The sequence below is a fragment of the Hylobates moloch genome, unplaced genomic scaffold (assembly GCF_009828535.3).
Source record: "Hylobates moloch isolate HMO894 unplaced genomic scaffold, HMol_V3 SCAFFOLD_22, whole genome shotgun sequence".
Classification (NCBI taxonomy): domain Eukaryota; kingdom Metazoa; phylum Chordata; class Mammalia; order Primates; family Hylobatidae; genus Hylobates; species Hylobates moloch.
Window position 1 is genome coordinate 33,445,617 of NW_026652297.1, and position 22,859 is coordinate 33,468,475.

General features: G+C 44.0%; 1 protein-coding gene across 3 annotated transcripts in view; it reads left to right on the forward strand.

Annotated features, from left to right (window-relative positions):
- Positions 1-12,566, forward strand: part of EXTL3 (exostosin like glycosyltransferase 3) — a 132,514-nt gene extending 119,948 nt beyond the window's left edge. For all 3 annotated transcript variants that reach the window (XM_032143944.2, XM_032143943.2, XM_058433478.1), the window contains one exon: positions 7,146-12,566. In XM_032143944.2, the coding sequence (XP_031999835.1) occupies positions 7,146-7,355 (210 nt within the window). In that variant the 3' untranslated portion in view covers positions 7,356-12,566. The remainder of the gene's footprint in view (positions 1-7,145) is intronic.
- Positions 12,567-22,859: the final 10,293 nt, after the last annotated feature.

A 22,859-nucleotide genomic window follows, 5' to 3' on the forward strand; every position in this document is an offset into this window, starting at 1 on the left:
AGAGTATTTGTAGTAACTGATTTGTCACCAGTAGAAATCACTGATACCTTCATATCACAATACCTTTGTTGCAATGTCTGCAAAAAGTATTATTTGTATTTGTTACTGCTTTGAATTCACGAGTTATTCCCTTTCCCCTAGATGTTGTTATTTAATACGTTAAGAAAAGAGCATGTGTGTCACTGTGTTTTACTGTAACTCCTTTCCTTTGTCATCCTATATATTGTAGTTTATATATCTAAAAACAGTACTTTGAGGAGTCCACAGTCTTGACCAGATTGCCAAACCAGAGGCACGGGCGATGTCCATCAAACAAAAAACTTAAGAATTTCTGAGTTAATATGTGTAAAGCTCTAAGAATAGTGCCTGGCACATAAGTACTATATAAATTATTTGCCCACAACCAAAAATACCCTCAGAATTTCTAGAATTCTGAGGGTATTGTTCTGTTTTTTTTTTTCTTGGAGGTATTAACACAAACACTCAGTGCACAGAAAGCCTGGTTCCACCCCCTTCCTGTCATCTTTGCGGGCTCTGTCAGCAAGTTAGAGCATGCTGGTAAGGGTTAGGATAGCTCAGTCCTTACAGAAGCAGATGTTATTAGAACCAATAATACTATAGAATCTGTCACTTCAAATGAATATTTGTGACTGCTTCATCTGTGTTTGTCTGTTTCATAATTGAAGAAAATGCTAAATTCCAGTAAGAGATTTATACCTGATGTCCTTAGAAGGGTCAACAAACTAATGAGGTCTTATTTTCATTATTATCAAAAAGGCATATTATTTTATGGAATAAGTTTACCTTCATGGGTGACATTGCCATGAGTAAATAGCTGTGTTCGACTGGGTGCGGTGGCTCACGCCTGTAATCCCAGCACTTTTGGAGGCTGAGGCGGGCGGATCACTTGAGGTCAGGAGTTCGTGACCAGCCTGGCCAACATGGTGAAACCCCGACTCTACTAAAAAATATACAAATTAGGCCGGGCGCAGTGGCTTACACCTATAATCCCAGCACTTTGGGAGGCTGAGGCAGGTGGATCACAAGATCAGGAGCTCGAGACCATCCTGGCTAACACGGTGAAACCTTGTCTCTACTAAAAATACAAAAAATTAGCCAGGTGTGGCGGCACACGCCTGTAGTCTCAGCTACTCAGGAGGCCAAGGCAGGAGAATCACTTGAACCCGGAGGCAGAGGTTGCAGTGAGTCAAGATCGCGCCACTGTACTCCAGCCTGGGTGACAGAGCGAGACTCCATCTCAAAAAAAAAAAAAAAAAAATACACACACACACACACACACACACACACGCTAGCTGGGCGTGGTGGCATGCACCTGTAATCCCAGCTACTCAGAAGGCTGAGGCAGGAGAATCACTTGAATCCAGGAGGCAGAGATTGCAGTGAGCTGAGATCATGCCAGCGCACTCCAGCCTGGGTGACTGAGTGCGACTCCGTCTCAAAAAGAAAATAATAATAATTGTGTTCTAGACTAAGTGCCCACCAGCATGTACTAATAATGATAATGAAATCATATCTTTAGAAGCCGGGTGTAGTGGCACATGCCTGGTAGTCTCAGCTACTCAGGAGGTTGAGGCAGGAGAATTGCTTGAACCCAGGAGTTCAAGGCTGAATGTGCCATGGGCGTGTCTGTGAATAGCCACTGCACTCCAGCCTGGGCATTGTAGTGAGAAAGAAGTCGTAGCTTGAGTGCTAAGCAGAGTGGCCACCAGAGGACGCTGGTTCCATGCAGCAAAGCATAACAAAGAAATGCATTTGGAGGCCAACTGTGTCCCCTGGGTAGAACGTCACTCCTGATTGTCCCAGGGTTTCTTCTGTTGCCGAGACTTCTGCTAAAGCCTCACAAGAGAAGAATAATTAGCAACATAATGTATCAATTTTTTTTAACTGTGAAAAACAATAGTCACAAGTATTTATATAAAAATAGTATGTTTTCCAGGTACAGTGGTAGGTCTCATATTAAACAGTGAAAAGACTTTGTAGACTTTGAGGTAGGGAGGCAAAGGTTTTAGAAAGCAATTAATGATGGGTCCAATTTTCTATTCCTTATATATCCTTTCTTATGTAGCCAGGGACTGGACTTGAGTCAAGATGTATGCATCAATTTATGCCCCTCTAGTAGACCAGAAGACATGGTCCATGAAAATTTAAAGTAGCTGAGTGATTAGGTACCTAATAATAGCATCAGTTACCTGAGCAGGCACAGACATGGGGAATTTTTCATTTTTGTTAAAGTGTGTTTGTCTACTGCATTATTAGGCCAGTGTTTCATTAGTTAAGCCATCTCTTCAGTGCAGGTGGAAGTAATTTGGACATGGTGCACATGATTCTTACCAAGTGAAAACTTCAAAACTGAGTATCCTCTGTGAATTTTCTTCATCTTTCTGGAATATATGAAGAATTCAAGATTGGGATGACTTTTCAAATTCAAAGGCTGAAATTAAGAGTATTTTCAAACTCTTAGTAATTCCTTCAACTTATGAGTCTAATTATTTACTTCATAATAAAGAACTAGTTTGAATTAAATATTTTATTTACCTAATTTTAATGGTATCAGGTATATGTACTATTTTATGTTCAAAAATAGTAATTTTTTTGTTGTGCTTTAAATACCTCAAATTTTTACTGTCAAACTATTCCTTGTTTGAGTTAGGGAGGTTTGACTGCTTTGTATGATTGGCAGTGTTCTTTCAATAATGTTAATATCTTAATATTGACTAACGAATGGGGAGTTAATGTCATCTTATTTCTTTGAATAATGTACTACTTTTGCAAGGAGAACACAGAATGTAAATAGGCTTCATTCAGGATAAGAGATTGAAAAATCACCCGTAAAGTTTTGAGAAAACAGATGGCTTAGGTGGTAAGGAAGCTGAAATGCAAGTGAACGTCTTGGTTCTCTGGGGTAATATAGGTTCTTGGCATCTATCACGGATTTTCCTCATTGTTACTAAGCATAAAACGAATATTTCTCTTAGATTGAGTTAACTGGAATGTTCCATGTAAACTGTGATCCACGATATTGGTTAAATAAGTAAATATCCAGACTTCAGTTTATATTATAGTTCCTTCATTCTTTTTAATTTTTTTGCATGTTTTATTATGTAACACAGTTATATATTTACAAATATATTGGGGATGCAGTCTTAAATGGTTTTTTTGTTTTGTTTTGTTTTGTTTTATTTTTTTTGAGACGGAGTCTCACTCTTTTGCTAGGCTGGAGTGCAGTGGCACAATCTCGGCTCACTGCAACCTCTCCCTCCCGGGTTCAAGTGATTTTCCCGCCTCAGCCTTCTGAGTAGCTGGGACTATAGGCGTGCGCCACCACGCCCAGCTAATTTTTGTATTTTTAGTAGAGATGGGGTTTCACCATGTTGGCCAGGCTGGTCTCGATCTCTTGACCTTGTGATCTGCCCGCCTCGGCCTCCCAAAGTGCTGGGATTACAGGTGTGAGCCACTGCACCCGGCTTAAATGTTTCTTTTTTTTTTTTTTTTTTTTTTTTACTGATGGATTACATGATTAAAAACATTTGGAAACCACTGCTTCCGTGAAAACAACAGTTATAAAGTCACTTTTTGTGTCACGTGGAGTAATGTGCAGGTTAAAGGGCATTTCTCCTGGGGTTGGATTCTGGTGTCTGGGATGACAAGAAAGGTTTGTAGATCCAGTGAGAGCCCCATGGAATACTGGACATAGATGCTGTTTGAGAACATCCTTCCCCAGATTCCTGACCCCTACATCCTGTTCCAGTGGGAACCGTGGAAGAGCAATAACTCAGTGTTGACGTGACCGCGAAGGGTTCTAAGAGAGCAGCAGTGAGTGAGGGGAGAAGTGAGGAGACAGGTGGGACCCTGGAGGGGGACCTATGGAGGTCATGGCTGCCCAGAGACTCGGTTCTGAGGGGAGCCGCCCTTCGAGCACCGGCCTGTGTCTCTTCCCAGTTTAAACTCTGGGATCTGGGCTCTGACAGCGCATACTGGCTGTACAAAATGATTACTCTTCCCCTATTAAGTTATGGGATATGTCTTTCAATTAAAACATTTCCCCTTAATTTATAATAGAAATTTAAAAATTATTTGGGAAAAGATAGACATGCAGAAAGAAATCAAAAGTACTAAAACTTTTGGCTTATTTCTTTTGGTTCTCTGGTATCCTGTCTATCGTGGTGACTTATTTATTTATACATACATATATATATACACACACATACGTGTGTAAAAATACATATATATGTATTTTTTCTTTTTTTTTTTTTTTTTTAAGATGGAGTCTTGCTCTGTCACCCAGGCTGCAGTGCAGTGGCACGATCTCAGCTCACTGCAACCTCTGCCTCCCAGGTTCAAGTGATTTTCCTGCTTCAGCCTCCACAGTAGCTGGGATTACAGGCATGTGCCACCATGCCCAGCTAATTTTTTTGGATTTTTAGTAGAAATGGGGTCTTGCCATGTTGGCCAGGCTGGTCTCAAACTGAGCTCAAGTGATCCACCCACCTTGGCCTCCCAAAGTGCTGGGATTACAGGTGGGAACCACCACATGTGGCCTTATTTTTATATTTCAAATTTATATACTTGATTTGCAGTCTGCTTTTTAAAAACTTGACAGTAGGCTGGGCGCTGTGGCTCACACCTGTAATCCCAACACTTGGGGAGGCTGAGGCGGGCAGATCACGAGGTCAGGAGATTGAGACCATCCTGGCTAACACACCAAAACCAATCTCTACTAAAAATACAAAAAATTAGCCGGGTGTGGTGGCAGGCGCCTGTAGTCCCAGCTACTCAGGAGGCTGAGGCAGGAGAATGGCGTAAACCTGGGAGGCGGAGTTCGTAGTGAGCCGAGATCACCGCACTGTACTCCAGCCTGGGCGACAGAGCGAGACTCTGTCTCAAAAAAAAAAAAAAAAAAAAACAAACTTAACAGTAAATTTTTGGGTTTTGTAATATAGTGGACTAGGTAGTTTGGAAACTTGATCACTGTAAGTAACAAACTTATTTTTTCAGTGTATAGTTGAGCTAATAAAAAGGCAAGAGAATTGCCAGAAAGGAAGCAGGTGGGAGGACTAAAACTTAGGGTGGCAAGCGTGGTGGCGTCACTGAGGCCACCATGGGGGGCTGCTCTCACCTTAGCTGTCTAGAGGGTTGGATTTTATCACTCTTGTGAAGGAGTGTAGAGCCTGTTAAGGGTGGAGAATTAGAATGGAGATCTCCTACCTGTTGCCCCGGGGAGATGACACGCACCTTGTTTATTTTAACCTTAACTCTGACATGTTGTCGGGGAAGTGTAGGTTGAGAATGTTAAATAGTCTTTTGAGCCTCCATGGGCTTAGGGACTCATTCTTTATGAAATCTAGACCCAGGGCCACATGAGGTGGCTCAATCTGTAATCCCAGCACGTTGAGAGGCTGAGTCAGGAGGATTTCTTGAGGCCAGGAGTTCCAGACCAGCCTGGGCAATATAGGGAGTCCCCAGGGAAAAAAAAACAAAAAAGAAAACTAGACCCAGTCATCGATACCCTTGGACTGTTTGACAAAATAAAACCAAAAATCTGTTATAAGGAGGAATTACTCTCAGCAGAGGAAGTTCCCACTTAAGAAAAAGAGAAATTTCTTCACCTCGGGCCACATAGGACACACACAGGTAAAGCGTCATTGAAGATGAGCTTGAAATGTAAAGTCAGCAATCAGCCACCAAGGAAACAGCTGATCATGAGCAAGAGTGAACACATAAAACAAACAGGTTATAGTTCTCCAAGGATTTCAAATAATAAAGCCATTAGATAGACTATAAAACAGGCTTAAAATTAGTAACCTGAAAACATAAAAAAGCAACAAATCACTCCAAAAAGAACAAACAGATTGGAGAGCCCTAAATGGAACTATTGAAAATGAGAATCATAGTTATTAAAGCTCAGTGAAATGGGATAAAAAGATCAGACTTAGGTGAAACGAAAAGGAAGTAGAAGATAAATTTAAAGACACTTCTTCCCCATCTTTCTTTGTGTGGCGTCCTCCCCTCCCTGCTTCCCTCCATGCTCCCTTCCGTGGAGCCAGTGTTTCCAAAGGCCCCCAGCCCGCTTTGCAGGTGTCGCTTCTCCAGCCCATTTAAAACCCAAGTTCATGGCTGTCTTGCAGGATTTGCTTTTTCATTGTTTGGCCTCTGAGGATTTCATTCATTCATTCATTATTCATTGTTTATTCATGCATGCATGTATGTATGTGAGTGAGTGACAGGGTCTCACTGTCATCCAGGCTGGAGTGCAGTGGTACCGTCATAGCTCACTGCAGCCTCAAACTCCTGGGCTCAAGCAGCCTCCCATCTCAGCCTCCCAAGTAGCTGGGACTACACCAAATAGCTGGCCTGCTGCCACTCCCTGCTAATATTTTTATCTCTTGTGGAGATGAGGTTTTGCTTTGTTGCCCAGGCTGGTTTTGAACGACTGGGCTCAAGCAATCTTCCTGCCTTGGCCTCCCAAAGTGCTGGGATTAATCACCAGGTAATTTCATTTCTTATTACAGGCTCAGCCCTGTATTTAAAGAGATGGTTTCTGTATTTCTTCTTGCATGTTCAGGTGTTCTGAGGGGTTTTTATGCCATTCGGCCTGCCACATTGTAATGAAGCTGTCCGTCTTCATACTTTTCTAGTTAGACATTTTCTAATTAATAATAATATGACTAGACTATAGTATGGCCACTTTCCCATGGCTTTAAATGTAGTTAAGCATCTTTTTTATGGACAGTATTCAAGAATGATTTGACTAGCCCCTCTGGGTAGTCTTCAATATTTTGTTTCAAAACATTGATGAAACAAATAACTCGGTACCTACCTATGGCTCTGCAACCAAGTACATACTAGGAGTAGACTTACTGAGACAGCTGACGCTACACACGTTAAGGCTTTGGCATCTGAGAAGTGTAGGCCATCTCAACAGAATACCTGACGATGTTCTGGAGACACCTGGTAGGCAGGAGGCCTGGGGCCGGGCTCTGGCTCCTGCCATGCTCTGCAGGGATGTTGCCCCTGAGGGGATCAGCGTCTTCACCATGGACATGGGGGTGTGGGATCGGCTCAGCTGCAAGGGTTCTGCCGGTATTAGCTGGGATTCCCACTCTGTCTCGCTCTCCCGTTTCCAGGTGACCTCACGGTGGACATTCCGATGCCCAGGATGCCCTCAGGCCCTGTCGCACGATGACTCCCACTTCCACGAGCGGCACAAGTGTATCAACTTCTTCGTGAAGGTGTACGGCTACATGCCCCTCCTGTACACACAGTTCAGGGTGGACTCTGTGCTCTTCAAGACACGCCTGCCCCATGACAAGACCAAGTGCTTCAAGTTCATCTAGGGGCAGCGCAAGGTCTGGGGAAGAGGATGAGCAGAGGGAGGAAGATGGCTCCCAAGGTTCCTAGGCATTGCAGGACCTTGGGCACATCTGCTGGGTGGGTGGCCCAGACCCTCTGCTGGAAGGGGCAGCAGGAAGAGTGGAAGGAAACCGCTGCCATTATCTAGAAGTCGGCCACACTGGGCCTGGAGCCCTGGGCAGAGGCCCCGGGGTTCCCCACACAGGGCACTGACTGATAGCTTACACTGAGGACTGTGGCGACTCTGCAGAGTCACTCACACCGTTCATACGCCCAGGACAGCTGGTTCGTGGTTTTTAAATTCAATAACAACTATTATGATTATTTAAAAAGAGAAAGTTGCAGATTTGCCATTCAAGGCTTATTTATATATATGTGTGTGTGTATAAATATATGCACACACACTTGCATACATATATATTTTTGGCTGGGGGAGTGTAAGTTTTGCCTCTCTAAAGGAGGGACCGCGCAGGCTCCTTTGTTCTGTATTCTGGCGGAGATGGGTTCTGGCCTTGTGTCACTGGCTTATCCTTAAAGATCATCTCCCATCCTCCCAGCGCCATCTGTGTGCAGAAACCAGAAAGGGATGAACTTGGCCCTCTTAAGGGCCTGGACGAGGTCTCTTCCTTACCCTTTCTGTTGCCAGTCAGCAACCTGTAACTCACATTCTCTTCCCAGTGAATCCCTGGGAGCGCCCGACCCTGGTGGGCTGCTCAGCTTCCTGCTGCTGGGGCCAGCGATTTTTGAGGATTTATCTTTAGGCCAGGCTTGCCTCAGTACTTATCCCTGCTCTCCCATTTCTCTCTTGTTTGAAAGAGAATGAGGAAGCAAAGAGTGAGAAAGAACAGGGCCCGAAGACGCCACTCCCAGATGGCTCTTTCTGTCCTGCTCTTCTGTTGAAACACATGTGCTGTGGGCCTCAGGCGTTTCTGAAGTGCTCTCTCTTGGACTGGACAGGAAATCAGCAGGGTGCACATCTGCTGTGGTCTGAAGTGGTTTGCAGGTCAGCCTTCTCTCCCTGGTGTAGAGCAAGCCAGTGTCCTTCGAGGACCCCACCCGGCTGGCCGGGAAGTTTTACAGCAAGGCGCCTGCCTTGGGATAATTCCTTGGTGAAATTCACCTTCCCCCCCGCCTCTGTCTGGAGCCCCATCCTGTGTTATCTGTGGTTTTTGGACCCCTAATGTTAGCTTGGCTGTAGGACCCCCTGAGGTTTGGTATGTGCTAGAACAATGGGAGGCCGTGATTTGCTGTGTAAGCTCACATCCAGCCTTGGAATCTAACAGGCATTCACAACCCAAGTTACCACTTTCCACTCCCTGCTTAGGATTCTGTTCCCTGGGCTGAAACTGAAATAAGCTAATTTTTTGGGTCATGGTAGCAGTAGGGGAACCTAGGAGAGTGTGAGTAGCATTTGTCAGGGATTTAGCCCATGACGTCTGTTTCTTGAACCCTGCTTTCTCGAAGTAGAGTTGACTCTGGAAGGTTTCTAGCAACTGAACAAAAGCTCAGGTCTGTCCTGGTCATGCACATGCCTTAAGCCAGTTCCGTCTTCCCTAGACCTTGGCATCCTGTGCTTCTGTTTCTCGGAATACGTTCTCCTCTGACCTGCCCGTACCACGTGGGTGCTCTTCAAGTATTGTTTTGAAGCTGGGCTCTTTTGTGTAGCTCCCACCCACCTGTAGGGCTAGCTCGGCTTAAGGGAACTCTCCCTATTGGCAAACCGGACCCAGCCGCCGCCAGGACTGTGTTTCCAGAGGTTCCCCCTGGCATCAGCCTGTAGCTCCCCCGCTGAGGCAGTGTGGTTATGTTCCCAGCAGTGGGGGTCGGATGCCCTTCCTCAGAACTTTCTAGTTGCCCTCTACCTGACTCCTGACTTGTATTCCTTTTAGCAGTAGCCTTCTTCCGTCGGGGAGCCAAAGAGTGTGGTGTGTGGCGCTATATTGTGGCTGCTATTTTATCTGGTTTCTTTTAATGTGAGGAACTCATATACTGACTTCAGTGGGACTCGGTGAGCCAGGGCCGTCTGTGTGGTGGGACCCCCTTTAGCAGGACTTGGTGAGCAAAGGTCGTCTGTGTGGTAAGGCCAGGGCCTGTCCCTTTAGTGGAGCCAGGTTGTTGGGCCCCGAATGTCACTGGTGGATCTAAGAAGGGCTGAGTGGTCTGACACCAAGACGTGCTGCAGGGAGGGCTGTGGTGCCGGCGCTTCCAACAAGGACAGCCCTCCTTGACCCTGAAAGGAACACTGGCTTGAAGGACTGCAGACAGGCTCTGAGGGGCACGCCCTCCTCAGTGAGAGGCGGCAAGGCGGCTGTGGTGTCACTGGTCAGGTGCTTCTCACTATGGGAAAGCCGCCAACCTGTGACTTGCGAGAGACGGGAAAGCAGCGCCACAGACCCCAGGTCTTCTTGGCTGTCTGTGGGCTGCCCCTGGCCACCTTGTCCTGGCTCGCAGGGTGCAGGACCGCCTCGTTCTCTGAGTGGCCGGCTTGCTGCTCCAGTTTGGGCCGTCTTACTGTAACGCCGTCCCAGGGCTCTGCAGGCCGCTGTGAGCGCTGGCTCCCTGGGCAGTGCTCCTCCGTGTGGACTGTGCCTCAGGCCAGGGCTCACCAGCTGGGGTCCTGTCCGGAAGGATGGGATCTTTCTGGGAGCTGTGCCGGACGGAGTGGGGAGCTCCTGGTTTGGAGGGGGAAGCTTTGATATCCGTGCCACGTCCATCCACCCCACCCCTTTTCGTCACGAGCACAATGGTCTTACATTGGATTTTTGTAAAAAAATAAAAATAAATGGAGACTTTAACTCAAGCAGCTTGGAGGTCTTTTGTGGTTTTCCTCGGCAGGTATGGAAGAGTGACCTGAGAGAAGGCACCTGCTTGATTGCTTGATTCCAGGTTGCCACCTATGTTTGCCAGCTGGGCCCGCTCGCAGAAGACGACGGGAGGCAGTGTGACCAGGCCCTGGTGTGGGCTGTGGACCAGAGATGGGTGAACAGACTCACACTCACACGGGCAGCTTTGCCTGCGCCTGGTTCCAGGGCAAGTCATTCTGACTAAACAGGAACTTAGGGGCTATTGAGGTGCTTTAAGCAGGATGTGGAAGGGCATGTGGCCCATATATGCAAAGTTAATTTTTTCATGGGAATTTAAAAGTGTGGTGTGTGTGTGTGTGTGTGTGTGTGTGTGTAGTGGTTGTGAGGAGCTGTGTGTGCCTGCGATCCCAGGACAGGCAAGGCCTCACCGTAAATGGCTCCATTCGGTCCATAGGTCATGCCCCTGGCCTGTAGGTCACTAAGGCACCTGTACCTGCACCAAGCTGACACTCCCCGGCTGCAGAGCCCCATCCTGTTGGTGCCCACAGGCCTAGAACTTGTGCTTGGCTGTGGGATCAGAGGCTTCCTCAGGAGAGGTCACTGAGCTGTGGGCTTCGGGGAGAAGAATGGAGAAGGGAAAAGGGGTAAAGGCGAGGGCTCCTCTCCTGGGCTCTGCAGGTGGCAGCTTCGGTCCTAAGAATGGGTGAGACCTAACGGTCAGTGTCCCTCCTCAAGTGGGGTTCACGACTGATCAGGCAGGTTTGCAGCAGCTGATGGGCGAGATGTCATTGAGGGGCATTCCTCTTTGGGTCTGTCAAGCTCCTATTCTTCCAGCCATCCATCTCCATGTTACGATTGTCCTGGGACCAGAGAGACTTGAGAAGGTGGCATGAGGCTGTAGAAAATGCGTCTTCCTATACACAGAGATATGATGTCTGCTTTGAGTCTATACCTGTCGAGTTGTGTCTTGGACTTATGGTCTAGCCAAGGTGGTAAATGTTAGCTGTTGATGGGATCCGCACTGAAGTGGAAGGCTCCACAAGGTTTACAAAAATGTGTTAAGAAGAATGTTGATGGTGGGGTGTGGTGCCTAACGTCTTAATCTCAGCATTTGGTGAGGCAGAAGTGGGAGGATCACATGAAGCCAGTTCAAGACCAGTCTGGGTAACATAGCAAGACCCCCATCTCTACAAAAAAAATTAGAATGTTATGAAGATACCGAAAAGAAGAAAGGAGAATGTAGCGGGTAAAGGTCTGGGCCCTGGAACAGACGGGGTGCAGATCCTGGGTTGCCCATCACACTGGTGGAGAGCAAGTTATCTATTAATATTTTAGGCTTTAATCCCACCATACGGTGGCAAAAGTTGTGCCCATCTCTTAAGCATATGTTAAAAGTTAAATAATATATGTAGAGTCCACTGTTTGACACAATAAAAATGAACGATTACTGGAGTAAAATAGTGTCCATTCTTCATGGCTCTTTCTGCCTTCCACTAGGTTTGAGCACCAGCGCCTGGCTGAGTGCCCTGCCCACCTCTTATTAGAGCCCCCATGCTCTGTTGCCTCACCATGCTGTGTGCTGGCCACTGCCCTGCCTCCCACACCAGACTGCAGCCTCTCGAGAACACAGGAGTTCCATAGTTTTCTCATGAATGAATGCTTTGACAAACTGAAGAGGGTCACTTAGAAATCACAGCTTAGGCAAATTGTTTTACCTTTCTTCATCTGTCTTCACGTTTATGAAAGAGTACAGGCTGGGTGCGGTGGCTCATGCCTGTAATCCCAGCACTTGGGGAGGCCAAGGCGGGTGGATCACCTGAGGTCAGGAGTTTGAGACCAGCCTGGCCAAAATGGCGAAACCCCATCTCTACTAAAAATACAAAAATTAGCCAGGTGTGGTGGCACGTGCCTGTAATCCCAGCTACTCAGGAGGCTGAGGCAGGAGAATTGCTTGGACCCAGGAGGCGGAGGTTGCAGTGAGCTGCGATTGTGCCATTGCACTCCAGCCTGGGCGACAAGAAACTCCGTCTCATAAAAATAAAAAAAAAAGTAAAGTACAACTGCTGGTCCTGTTGTAGGACTGTCATGTTAGCACTGAAACTACTTACATTCTATTGATTTAAATGATTGGTCCCAAATTTCAAACATACGGCAATGTTGAAATCATTTCTAGGGCATAAATGTCTATGTCATTTTACTGGACCCGCCTTGGAGCGTCCCATCTACCCATGCCCCGTCCCTTCACCCATCCCTCCATTCATCCTTTCATGGTGCACTGTTTGGGTACATTTCTGAGTAAACTGGCAACATCAATGCATTTCCTTCTAAATACATGGGCATACAACTGTTCATTATAGGTCAATATTTGTGTTTTTAATGTAAACTTTATTTTAAACGTACACACTGAAATGCACACATCTTAAGTGTGCTTTCTTTTTTTTTTTTTTTTTTTTTTTTTTGAGACGGAGTCTCGCTCTGTCGCCCAGGCTGGAGTGCAGTGGTGCAATCTCAGCTCACTGCAAGCTCCGCCTCCTGGGTTCACGCCATTCTCCTGCCTCAGCCTCTCCGAGTAGCTGGGACTACAGGCGCCCGCCACCACGCCCGGCTAATTTTTTTTTTTGTATTTTTAGTAGAGACGGGGTTTCACCGTGGTCTCGATCTCCTGACCTCGTGATCCGCCTGCCTCGGCCTCCCACAGTGCTGGGATTACAAGCGTGAGCCACCGCGCCCGGCAAGTGTGCATTCTTTTGAGTTCTGACAAACGCACACACCTGTGTAACCCAGACTCCTCTCAAGATATGGAACACTACTATCAACCCAGAAAGTCCCCTCCTGCTCCTTCTTCCTAGTCCCCACGTCCTCCATCCCTAGACATAGCCAATGCTGATTGTTTTTTCATTTTGGATTAGTTTTCCATATGGTGTCCTACAGTTTCTACTCTTGTGTGTGTCCGTCTTCTACACACCCAGCATAACGTTTTGCAGATGCATCCATCGTTGCTGCATAGATGGGTGATTAGTTACTTTTTATTGCTTAGTATTCCCTTGTATGAATCGAGTAAAATCTGTCCGTTCTATTGTATAGGTACTGGGGCTGTTTCCAGTTTTTGGATATTATGAATAAAGTTTCTGTGAACATTCATGTGCAAGTCTTTCTGTGGATTTTTATTTCTCTTGGGTAAACACCTAGGAGTGGAATTGTTGGGTAATATGGTAGATGTATACATGTTTAGTTTTATAAGAAACATCTAGGCCTTTTCTCAGTGCAATCATTCCATTTTGTACTTCTACCAGTAATTATGAGACTCCCAGTTCCACATCCTCACCAATCCATGGTCTGGTCAGTCTTTTTAATTTTAGCCATTCTGGTGAGTAATGGTGTCTTATCATTTCATTCTGCGTTTTCCTGATGACTGGTGATTTAAGCACCTTTTCATGTGTTTACGCCATTTATATATATTTCCTTTGTGAATTATCTGTGTACATCTTTTGCCCATTAAGAAAAACTGGATTGTCCTTTTTTGAATTGCTGTCTTCCTACATTTTTAATAGATTTTGGGGGGGAGCAGCTTCAGATTTACAGCAAAACTGCATGGGAAGTACAAAGAGTTTTCCTTTTCTTCACCTCACCCCTCACTTGTCCTTTATTAACATCTGCCATTAGTGTGATAGGTTTGATACAATTGATGAGCCAGTGTTGACACATTATTCACTCAAGCCCATGGTTTACATTAGGCTTCATTCATTTTGTTGTATGTTCTATGGGTTTTGACAAATATGTAATGACACATACTCATCATTACAGTCTCACACACAACAGTCACACAGAACAGTCTCCCTCCCCTAAAAACTTCCTGTGCTCCACCCATTGGTCCCTCCCTCCCTTTCTGAATCTCTGGCAACCACTGATCTTTTTACTGTTTTCACACTATGGCCTTTTCCAGAATGTCACATAAAATCATACAGCATGTAGCCTTTTCACATTGGCTGCTTTCATGTAATGTAATATGCACTTAAGGTTCTTTTGTATCTTTTCCCGGTTTGATAACCGGTTTCTTTTCTCAATGAATAGTATTGTATGCATGTATTTAGTCTTTTTTATTGCTGAGTTACAGGAATTTTTTGCCCTGGACACTAGGCCATTGTCAGGTATGTTTTGTAAATTACTTTTTAAACTTGTGGCTTGCCTAATCATTTTCTGTATGGTGTCGTCTGATTAGCAGAAGTTTTCAATTTTGAGGAGATACGATACTCTTGTTACTACTTTCTGTGACCCAGGAAACCTATGCCTACCCAACATCATGAAGATATTTTCAGTGTTTTTCACCAAATGCTTTATGGTATTAGCTCTTGTAATTAAAGATCCATCTCAATGTTTATGGTGTGTGGCAGTGGTCAGGTTTCTAATACTTTTTCTATATGGGCATTGCAGCACCATTTGTTCAAAAGACTTGCCCTTCCCTTTGTTGAAAATGTGGTCATTATAGAAGTGGGGCTCTATTTCTGAGCCATCTTTGTTGTTACACTGCTTTGTTCATCCTCGTGCCAGTTCCATACTGTCTTGATGAATGTAGCTTTCCGACTTTGTTCATCTCCAATATTGCTTTCAATATTATAGTTACTTTGTATTTCTCTGTAAATTTTAGAATTAGCTCTATGGTATTAGCTCTTATGCTTACATAAAATTCATCTCAATATTGCCAGTCTCTTCTAAGAAACCTGGTATTATCAGATTAAAAAAATTTAAATATAAAATTTGCCATGTTAGCCATTTTGAAGTGTACAATTTAGTTCTATTAAGTACATTCACAATATTGTGTAACCCTCACCACTAGCTAGTTATAAAACTTTTTCATCGTGAACAAATTCTGTACTCATTAAACAATAACTTCCCATTCCCCCACTACTTCCAGCCTCTGATACCCTCTATTCTCTCTCTATGGATTCTATTCTGGATATTTGAATATAAATGAAATCATAAAATACGTCGTCTTTTGTGTCTGGCTTATTTCACTTCGCATGTTTTCAAGGTTCACCCGTTGCAGCATGTATCAGAATCTCATTCTTTTCTGTAGGTGGATAATATTTCATTGTGTGTATATTCCACATTTTGTTTATCTGTTCATCTGTTGGTGGATACTTGGGTTGCATCCATCTTTTGGTTACTAAGGTGGTGAATAATATTGCTAAGAACATAGGTGGCCAAACATTTGAGTCCCTGCTCTCATTTCTTTTGGGTATCTATAGAGGAGTGGAGTTGCTAGACAATATGGTAATTCTGTATTTAACTTTTTGAGGAACTGCCAAACTGTCTTCCATAGCAGCTGTGTCATTTTACATTCCACTAGCAGTGTATGAAGGTTCCAGTTTCTCCACTTCTCCCAACACTTACTTTCTGATAAAAATTTTAAAAAATGTTACAGCCATCCTAGTAGGTGTGAAGTGGTACCTGGTCATGGGTTTGATTTTCATTTCCCTAATGACCAGTGTTGAATATCTCTTTATGTGCTATTGGCCATCTGTGTATCATCTTTGGAAAAATGTTTATTCAAATCCTTTACCTACTTAAAACATTGGGTTAGGTTGTGGTGTGGCTGTCTGCTGGGATGGTATTGTGTCAAATCTGTAAATCAATAGGCAGAATTAAAATGTTAGTATTGAGTCTTCTAATCTATCAATATGGTGTATTTCTCCATTTATTCAAATCGTTAATTTCTATCAGCAAGGTTTTGAGACTTTTAGTGTAGAGATCTTACACATCTTTTCAAAAGTTATCTCACACTATTATGAATGAAGTTGCTGTTTTACAAACATTTTATTTTCTGGCCAGGTGTTGTGCCTCACACCTGTAATCCGAGCACTTTGGGAAACCAAGGTGAGTCTCTATAAAAGTAAAAAGAAAAAAAAATTAGCTGGATGCGGTGGCATGTGCTTATGGTCCCAGCTACTCAGGACACTGAGGTGGGAGTATCACTTGACCCTGAGAGTTTAAGGCTGCAGTGAGCCATGACTGTGCCACTGCACTCCAGCCTGGGTGACAGAGCAAGACTCTCTCTCAAAAACATGTTAATATATAAAATACAGTTGACTTTTGGATACTAACCTTGTATTCTGCAGTCTTGTGAGCTTATTCCAGTAGTTTTCTAGATTTCTTAGAACTTTCTATGTAAAAAGTCTCATCTGAAAACAGTTTTACTTCTTTCCTACCTTTCTGCTTTCTGCTTTATCTGTTCGTATGCCTGCCTGCCTTCTCCTCTTCATTTTACTGCAATGACTGGGACTCCAAGAACACTATAGAACAGTAGTATGGATCGGCACCTTGCTTTGCTCAAAATATTTGGGGAAAAGCTATAGTATTTCACTGAGCCATTAAGTTTTTCATACATGACCTTTATCAGGTTGAGTATGTTCCCTTTTATTCCTGTCTGCTGAGTGCTGTTAGAGAATTTCATCAAATGCTTTTTTCCTGTATCTATTGAAATGATCATATGGGGTTTCTCCTCTATTCTGTTATAAATTAGATTGGCTTTCAAATATTTAATTATCCTTGCATTCCAGGGATAAACCCCACTTGGTCATGTCATATTATCCTATTTGTGTATTGCTGGATTCAGGTTGCTGGTTAAGTTTGTTTTTTCTTTTTTCATTGATGTTTATGAGAGAGATTTACCTCATTTTCTTTTTTGGTAATGACTTTGTAAGATTTTGGTATTAGAGTTATGCTGGCCCCTTAAAAGGGATTGGAAGTATTCCCCCTTCCTCTTTTTGATAGAGGTTATACAAGATTGGTGTTATTTCTTCCTTAAATGTTTGATAGTTTCCCAGGGAAACCATGTAGGCCTGGAGTTTTCCTTGTGAGAAGATAATAAATTTAATTTCTTAAGTGAATATCAAATTCTTTTTCTTATTGAATGAGCTTTGTCTATGTGTGTCTTCAAAGGAAATTTTCCATTTTATCTGTGGTGGTAAATTTGTTGGCATAAGTTGGTATTCTTTTTATCCCTTTAATATTTGTAGGCTCTTTAGTAATACCCCCCTTTTCCTTTCTGATTGGCTGTCTTCTTCATATCCATAGGATCTGTAGTGATAACCAAAGTTTCTTCACTGCCCATATGGGCAGTTGGTCCTGTCTTTCCTTGATCAGTCTAATGAGACCTGTATCAATTCTGCTAATGTTTTCAAAAATCAGCTTTTGGCTTTGTTAGTTTTCTCTATTCTGTTTTGTTCATTTGTCCTTATTTCTATGATTCCTTTCTTTGGGTTTATTTGGCTCTTTTTATAGTCTTCTAAGGTAAAAATTTAGATCAATTTTAGGCCTTTCATTTTTTTCTGTAAGCATTTAAAGGTATACAATGACTTTTAAGCACTACTTTAGCAGTATCCTATACATTTTGAGCTTTAATTTTCTGTTCAAAATACTTTCCAATTCATTTTGTGATGTCTTCTTTGATCCATGAGCTATTTTAGAAGTGTTTAATTTCTAAATATTTGTGGTTTTCCAAAATACTTTGTTGAGTTTGAATTTAATTCCATTGTGGTGAGAGAAGGTTTTGTGTATGCATTCGGTCCTTTTAGATGTAATGAGATTTATCACCTAGCATATGGTTTTCATAGTAAACACTCTGCTGCTGTAGAGCAAGTATTCTAAAAAGTATCAATTACGTCAAAGTTTTTGACAGTTTTGTTCAGGTCATCTATGACTTTACTTTTTTTGTCTAGTTGTTTTAATAATTATTACAAGGGTGATAAAATCTCTAATGGAATTGTTTTTTTGTGGTAGGTTGTTCTGTCTACCTACTTACCTAACTACATACGTCTGGAGTTTATAGTTTTTTTTTTTACCTCTAGGAGGGTCAGGTCTGATGGGAGCTGTTACATCGCCATTCCATTATTTGACCTTTACTTGAATAAACTCCAGAAATGTTTCAACACACAACACTTGAGCAGGGATTGGCATACTTTTTCTGTAAAGGGTCAGCCAATGTTTTAGGCTTTGTGGGCCACATGTGATTTCTGTTGCATCTTTTTTCTAACAACTCTGCTTGTGGGCCAGATTTGGCTTGTTGGCCACAGTTACCGACCTCTGATTCGTCTCATCAGGAAGCTGCCCACTGAATCAAGTAACTATTTTAAAGCATGGGCTAAATGATAGGGATTTTTACACTTATGTGCAGGTTCCCATGTTTAGAACATTGCAGTTAAAAAACTGACCCACCAGGAAATGTTTTGGCCTGTAATTCCTAAATATTTCTGAAATTTTCTTTCCTTACCTTCTTCCACAAGCCTCATGCTGGGACAAGGTGGAAAAAACAGACCCTGCCCCCAGGGTGCTCATGGTCCTGGAAATGTGCTCCTCTCTAGCTGTAAGTCTGGGAGAAATGCTTATCTGTGATGGTGAGCTAAAGCCAGGAGAGACAGCACAACACACCGAATATGCGAGCAGGTGCCGACTAATGCCCACTAATGACTGGAAGGTGCTTACTGATGACTGGGAAAGGCTTTGTGAAATGAAAGTCCATTATTTCCAAAGTATGTGAAGCAAGTGTAAATAGTTACTAGAGTAAAAACTTATATTGGATAATTTAACGATATGTTAGCAAACATTTTAATTGATAATGTGTTTGGTAACTCAGAATTTATTGTATGAGAATTAAGTTACTTTTTACTGGTGATTGATTTGATAACTACATCAGGGAGGCTTACATATGGGTTAGGAATGTTTATTGTAGAGAAAGGTAAACGATAAATCCTGCTAACACAAACACCATTACACGGGGGTTGTTTCAGTGGCCTGCAAAGCCAACATAAGAGAAGCAAGAAATACTCTACATGCCTAAGGAGATGGGCGTTTATACCCCTTTCTTTCTTTTTTTTTTTTTTTTTTTTTTGAGACGGAGTCTCCCTCTGTCGCCCAGGCTGGAGTGCAGTGGCGCAATCTCGGCTCACTGCAAGCTCCGCCTCCCGGGTTCACGCCATTCTCCTGCCTCAGTCTCTCCGAGTAGCTGGGACTACAGGCACCCGCCACCACGCCCGGCTAATTTTTTTGTATTTTTAGTAGAGACGGGGTTTCACCGTGGTCTCAATCTCCTGACCTCATGATCCGCCTGCCTCGGCCTCCCAAAGTGCTGGGATTACAAGCGTGAGCCACCGCACCCGGCCAATATACCCCTTTCAAAGATCTGTGGTCCTATGACTCAAAAGTTTACATTTAATGTGTGTGTGTGTGTGTGTGTGTGTATGTGTGTGTGTATGTGTGTGTGCGTGTATAGATAGGTAAGTTTCTTTTTTTTTTTTTGAGACAGAGTCTCGCTCTGTCTCCCAGGCTGGAGTGCAGTGGTGTGATCTTGGATCACTGCAACCTCCATCCCCCTGCCCCCTCCCCGGGATTAAGCATTTCTCTGCCTCAGCCTCCCGAGTAGCTGGGATTACAGGTGCCTGCCACCATGCCTGGCTAATTTTTGTATTTTTAGTAGAGACGGGGTTTCACCATCTTGACCAGGCTGGTCTTGAATTTCTGACCTTGTGATTCACCCGCCTTGGCCTCCCAAAGTACTGGGATTACAGGTGTAGTTGAACTTCTGACCTTGTGATTCACCCACCTTGGCCTCCCAAAGTGCTGGGATTAGAGGTGTAAGCCAGTGTACCTGGCCATAATGTAATAATGTTTTGTGATGTGATTAAAACCCATAATGGGCTGCCAAGGAGCAGTAGAGACTCTGATATTTGATCTTTAGAAGATCAGTTCCTGATGGAGGCTGGCTCAAGTCTACGGTGAGACTGGCCCTCTGGCTCAGCTCGGCACTGCTGGTCTCCAGGATTTACCTGTGACTTCCTCCAGAATTGTCACTGAAGACTACTGTTATTTATGTGTAGTCCCACTGCAGTGCATTTGAAAGATAAGTGTTGTCTACCTTCTTATAGATGGCATAAAGCAGTGAGACAGCATTGACTATTACTCTTGGCTGCAGGAAAAAAACTGGACTCAGGGCCAGAGGAAAAGTGTCCTCCTTTCCTTCCCACTGGTTGCTTGGCTCTTGTTAATATGTCATTATGCAGGTTTAAAGGTTTCTTCACTCTTGTTTCTGTTGCTACTTCATTACAGTTTGGAAACTCCTTTATAGGACAACTGTGAGGGCCAAAAGCTTCAAGCTCTCCAGGGATCAGGAGAGATGGAGTAGATGTAACTTGAAAAGCAATGGTCTAAAAGACAGATTTCCATTTCCTGGCCGGCTGCTGACCTGATACTCACCCACGGTGTTGCGGTAAGGCAGAAGTCACTCACTGGCTGTTTTGTGGAAAGTTACTTAAGCTCTGTTCCCTCACCGAACACCTGACTGCAGCCGTGTGGAGAGGAGACCCTGAGCCAGGGTTGACCAGCTAAGCCACACCACACCAGATTCCCGACCATAGAAACAGTGGGATGAGAAACGTCAGGTTTTTTTTTTTTTTTTTTTGAGACGGAGTCTTGCTCTGTTGCCCAGGCTGGAGTGCAGTGGCACGATCTTGGCTCACTGCAAGCTCCGCCTCCCGGGTTCATGCCATTCTTCTGCCTCAGCCTCCCAAGTAGCTGGGACTACAGGCGCCCACCACGCCTGGCTAATTTTTTGCATTTTTAGTAGAGACGGGGTTTCACCGTGTTAGCCAGGATGAGATCTCATGATCTGCCCACCTCGGCCTCCCAAAGTGCTGGGATTACAGGCGTGAGCCACTGTGTTTTGGGGTAATTTGTTGTGCAATAGATACCTAATATATCACTTTGTACTAAGACTTAAATAATATGAGGTCTCTGCACTATTAAGTTTTTTTCAATTAATCATTAGGATTCCACTGGGTTTGAGTACAAACTTTTCTGGATGTCAGAGTCTTCGCCAGGTTGGTGTCAATGTCAGTCAATGTCAGTTAATGTCGGTGGGCTGCATCTCTGATAGAGCCAGGCCACATCTGCCACTTATGCCACTTCTTTTGAGTCTTCTAACCAACATGGCATGATATCCAAATACCTGAACTTTAGGCAGTTACTCATAACTACTCTTCTCATACCTGGAAAGGCCGGCTCTGGATTTTCTCTCTGCTCTTTATAAAGCATGAGTCTTTGCTGCTTCCTGCCTCTGACTTCTGCCACTAAGTGGGTGGTGATGCCTTGATTAAAACCTACTAAGTTGCACCCTGCTCGTCGGGCACCCACTGACTCACTTGTTCTTACTGCTCACTTCTTTTGCAACCCCCCTCAAGGGACCAGCACTGGGCTCTCTGATCAAGCCCTTTCACAGCAGACAGGCTTGACAGATCCCATCATTCCTAGATAGCATTGCTAGGACATTTAAATAAAATAACCATTTTTGGTTTCTCCTGAGCTCTAGCTTACACTGTTTTTGCATTTCAGATTTTTTTTTTTTTCCCGATATGGAGTCTTGCCCAGGCTGGAGTGCAATGGCATGATCTCGGCTCACTGCAACCTCCACCTCCTGGGTTCAAGTGATTCTCCTGCCTCAGCCTCACCAGTAGCTGGGATTACAGATGTGTGCCATCATGCCCGGCGAATTTTTTTTGTATTTTTAGTAGAGACAGGGTTTCACCATGTTGGCCAGGCTGGTCTCGATCTCCTGACCTTGTGATCCGCCTGCCTTGACCTCCCAAAGTGTTGGGATTACAGGCGTGAGCCACCGTGCCTGGCCCTCAGATGTTTTTAAAATTTAATTTCACTTGATTCTCTCAAAGGTTCTGTTGGAAGTATGCCTGCTTGGGATGTCTATTTGCAATTCTAAAAAGAAAACTAAATGTTCATAGTCATGGCACATTCATCTCTTGTAATGTCAGTCCTGCCCCATGGTTGGAAGCCTCTTGTTTATTCTGTAGCCTATCCCTTGACTGGAGTGGACCCAAACCTTGGAAAATAGAAACCTACTTAAGCATTCCCGTGCCCAGGTTTGGCAAGGTTGGAGATGGCAAACATGAAGTAGTCTTTTCCCCTGCTTTAGCGAAGCACTCATTCCCAGCGATACAATCGTTCCAAGAGGAGTGATAATGCGCCATAAAGCCAGAGCAGTCAGTTCTGCAGCTGTTCATGTTATGTATTTATTGGGTCACTAAATCCCTGTGTGCTGTTTAGTTGTCAGCCGAGTTGGAGGACTGACTTCTGACTGAATTTCAATCACTCCAACAAGATGGTTAAGAACAGCCTGCACTGGGCATCCTACCTAGCATGGCCCGCCAGGGCTAAGACTTGTTCTTAATACTCGCAAAGTTGGCCGGGGTGTCACAGCTCATGCTATCTGACCTGGTAACTGTTGGTTTTATGCATTTCAAAAGCAGTCATCTTTTGTGAGGTTACTTTTCTCTGAAAGCTTCCTATGACCAGTGGCTCTGAGGGTATCCGTGAGTAACGCCCGGTTTAATGCAGAGACGGAGGATCTGTGGGAGACGCGGTGCAGGTGGAGCCTGAGGCTGGTGTACCGACCTGCATCACTCTCCGTGCAGCCACAGCTTAAAGGTGAGCACCTTCTTATGCAGTGTAAGGAGAAACAGATCTGTGGTTTTATAAACAGTGCAAGGTATATGATTTAACATACACATCAAAATTCAATTTGCTGTGGTGTTTTCTAAGTTCATGCTGTTCTGTATATTTTCATATTTTTCCAGCTACTAAATCAATATATAGATTGTAGGTTCGACAGAGGACAGCTAA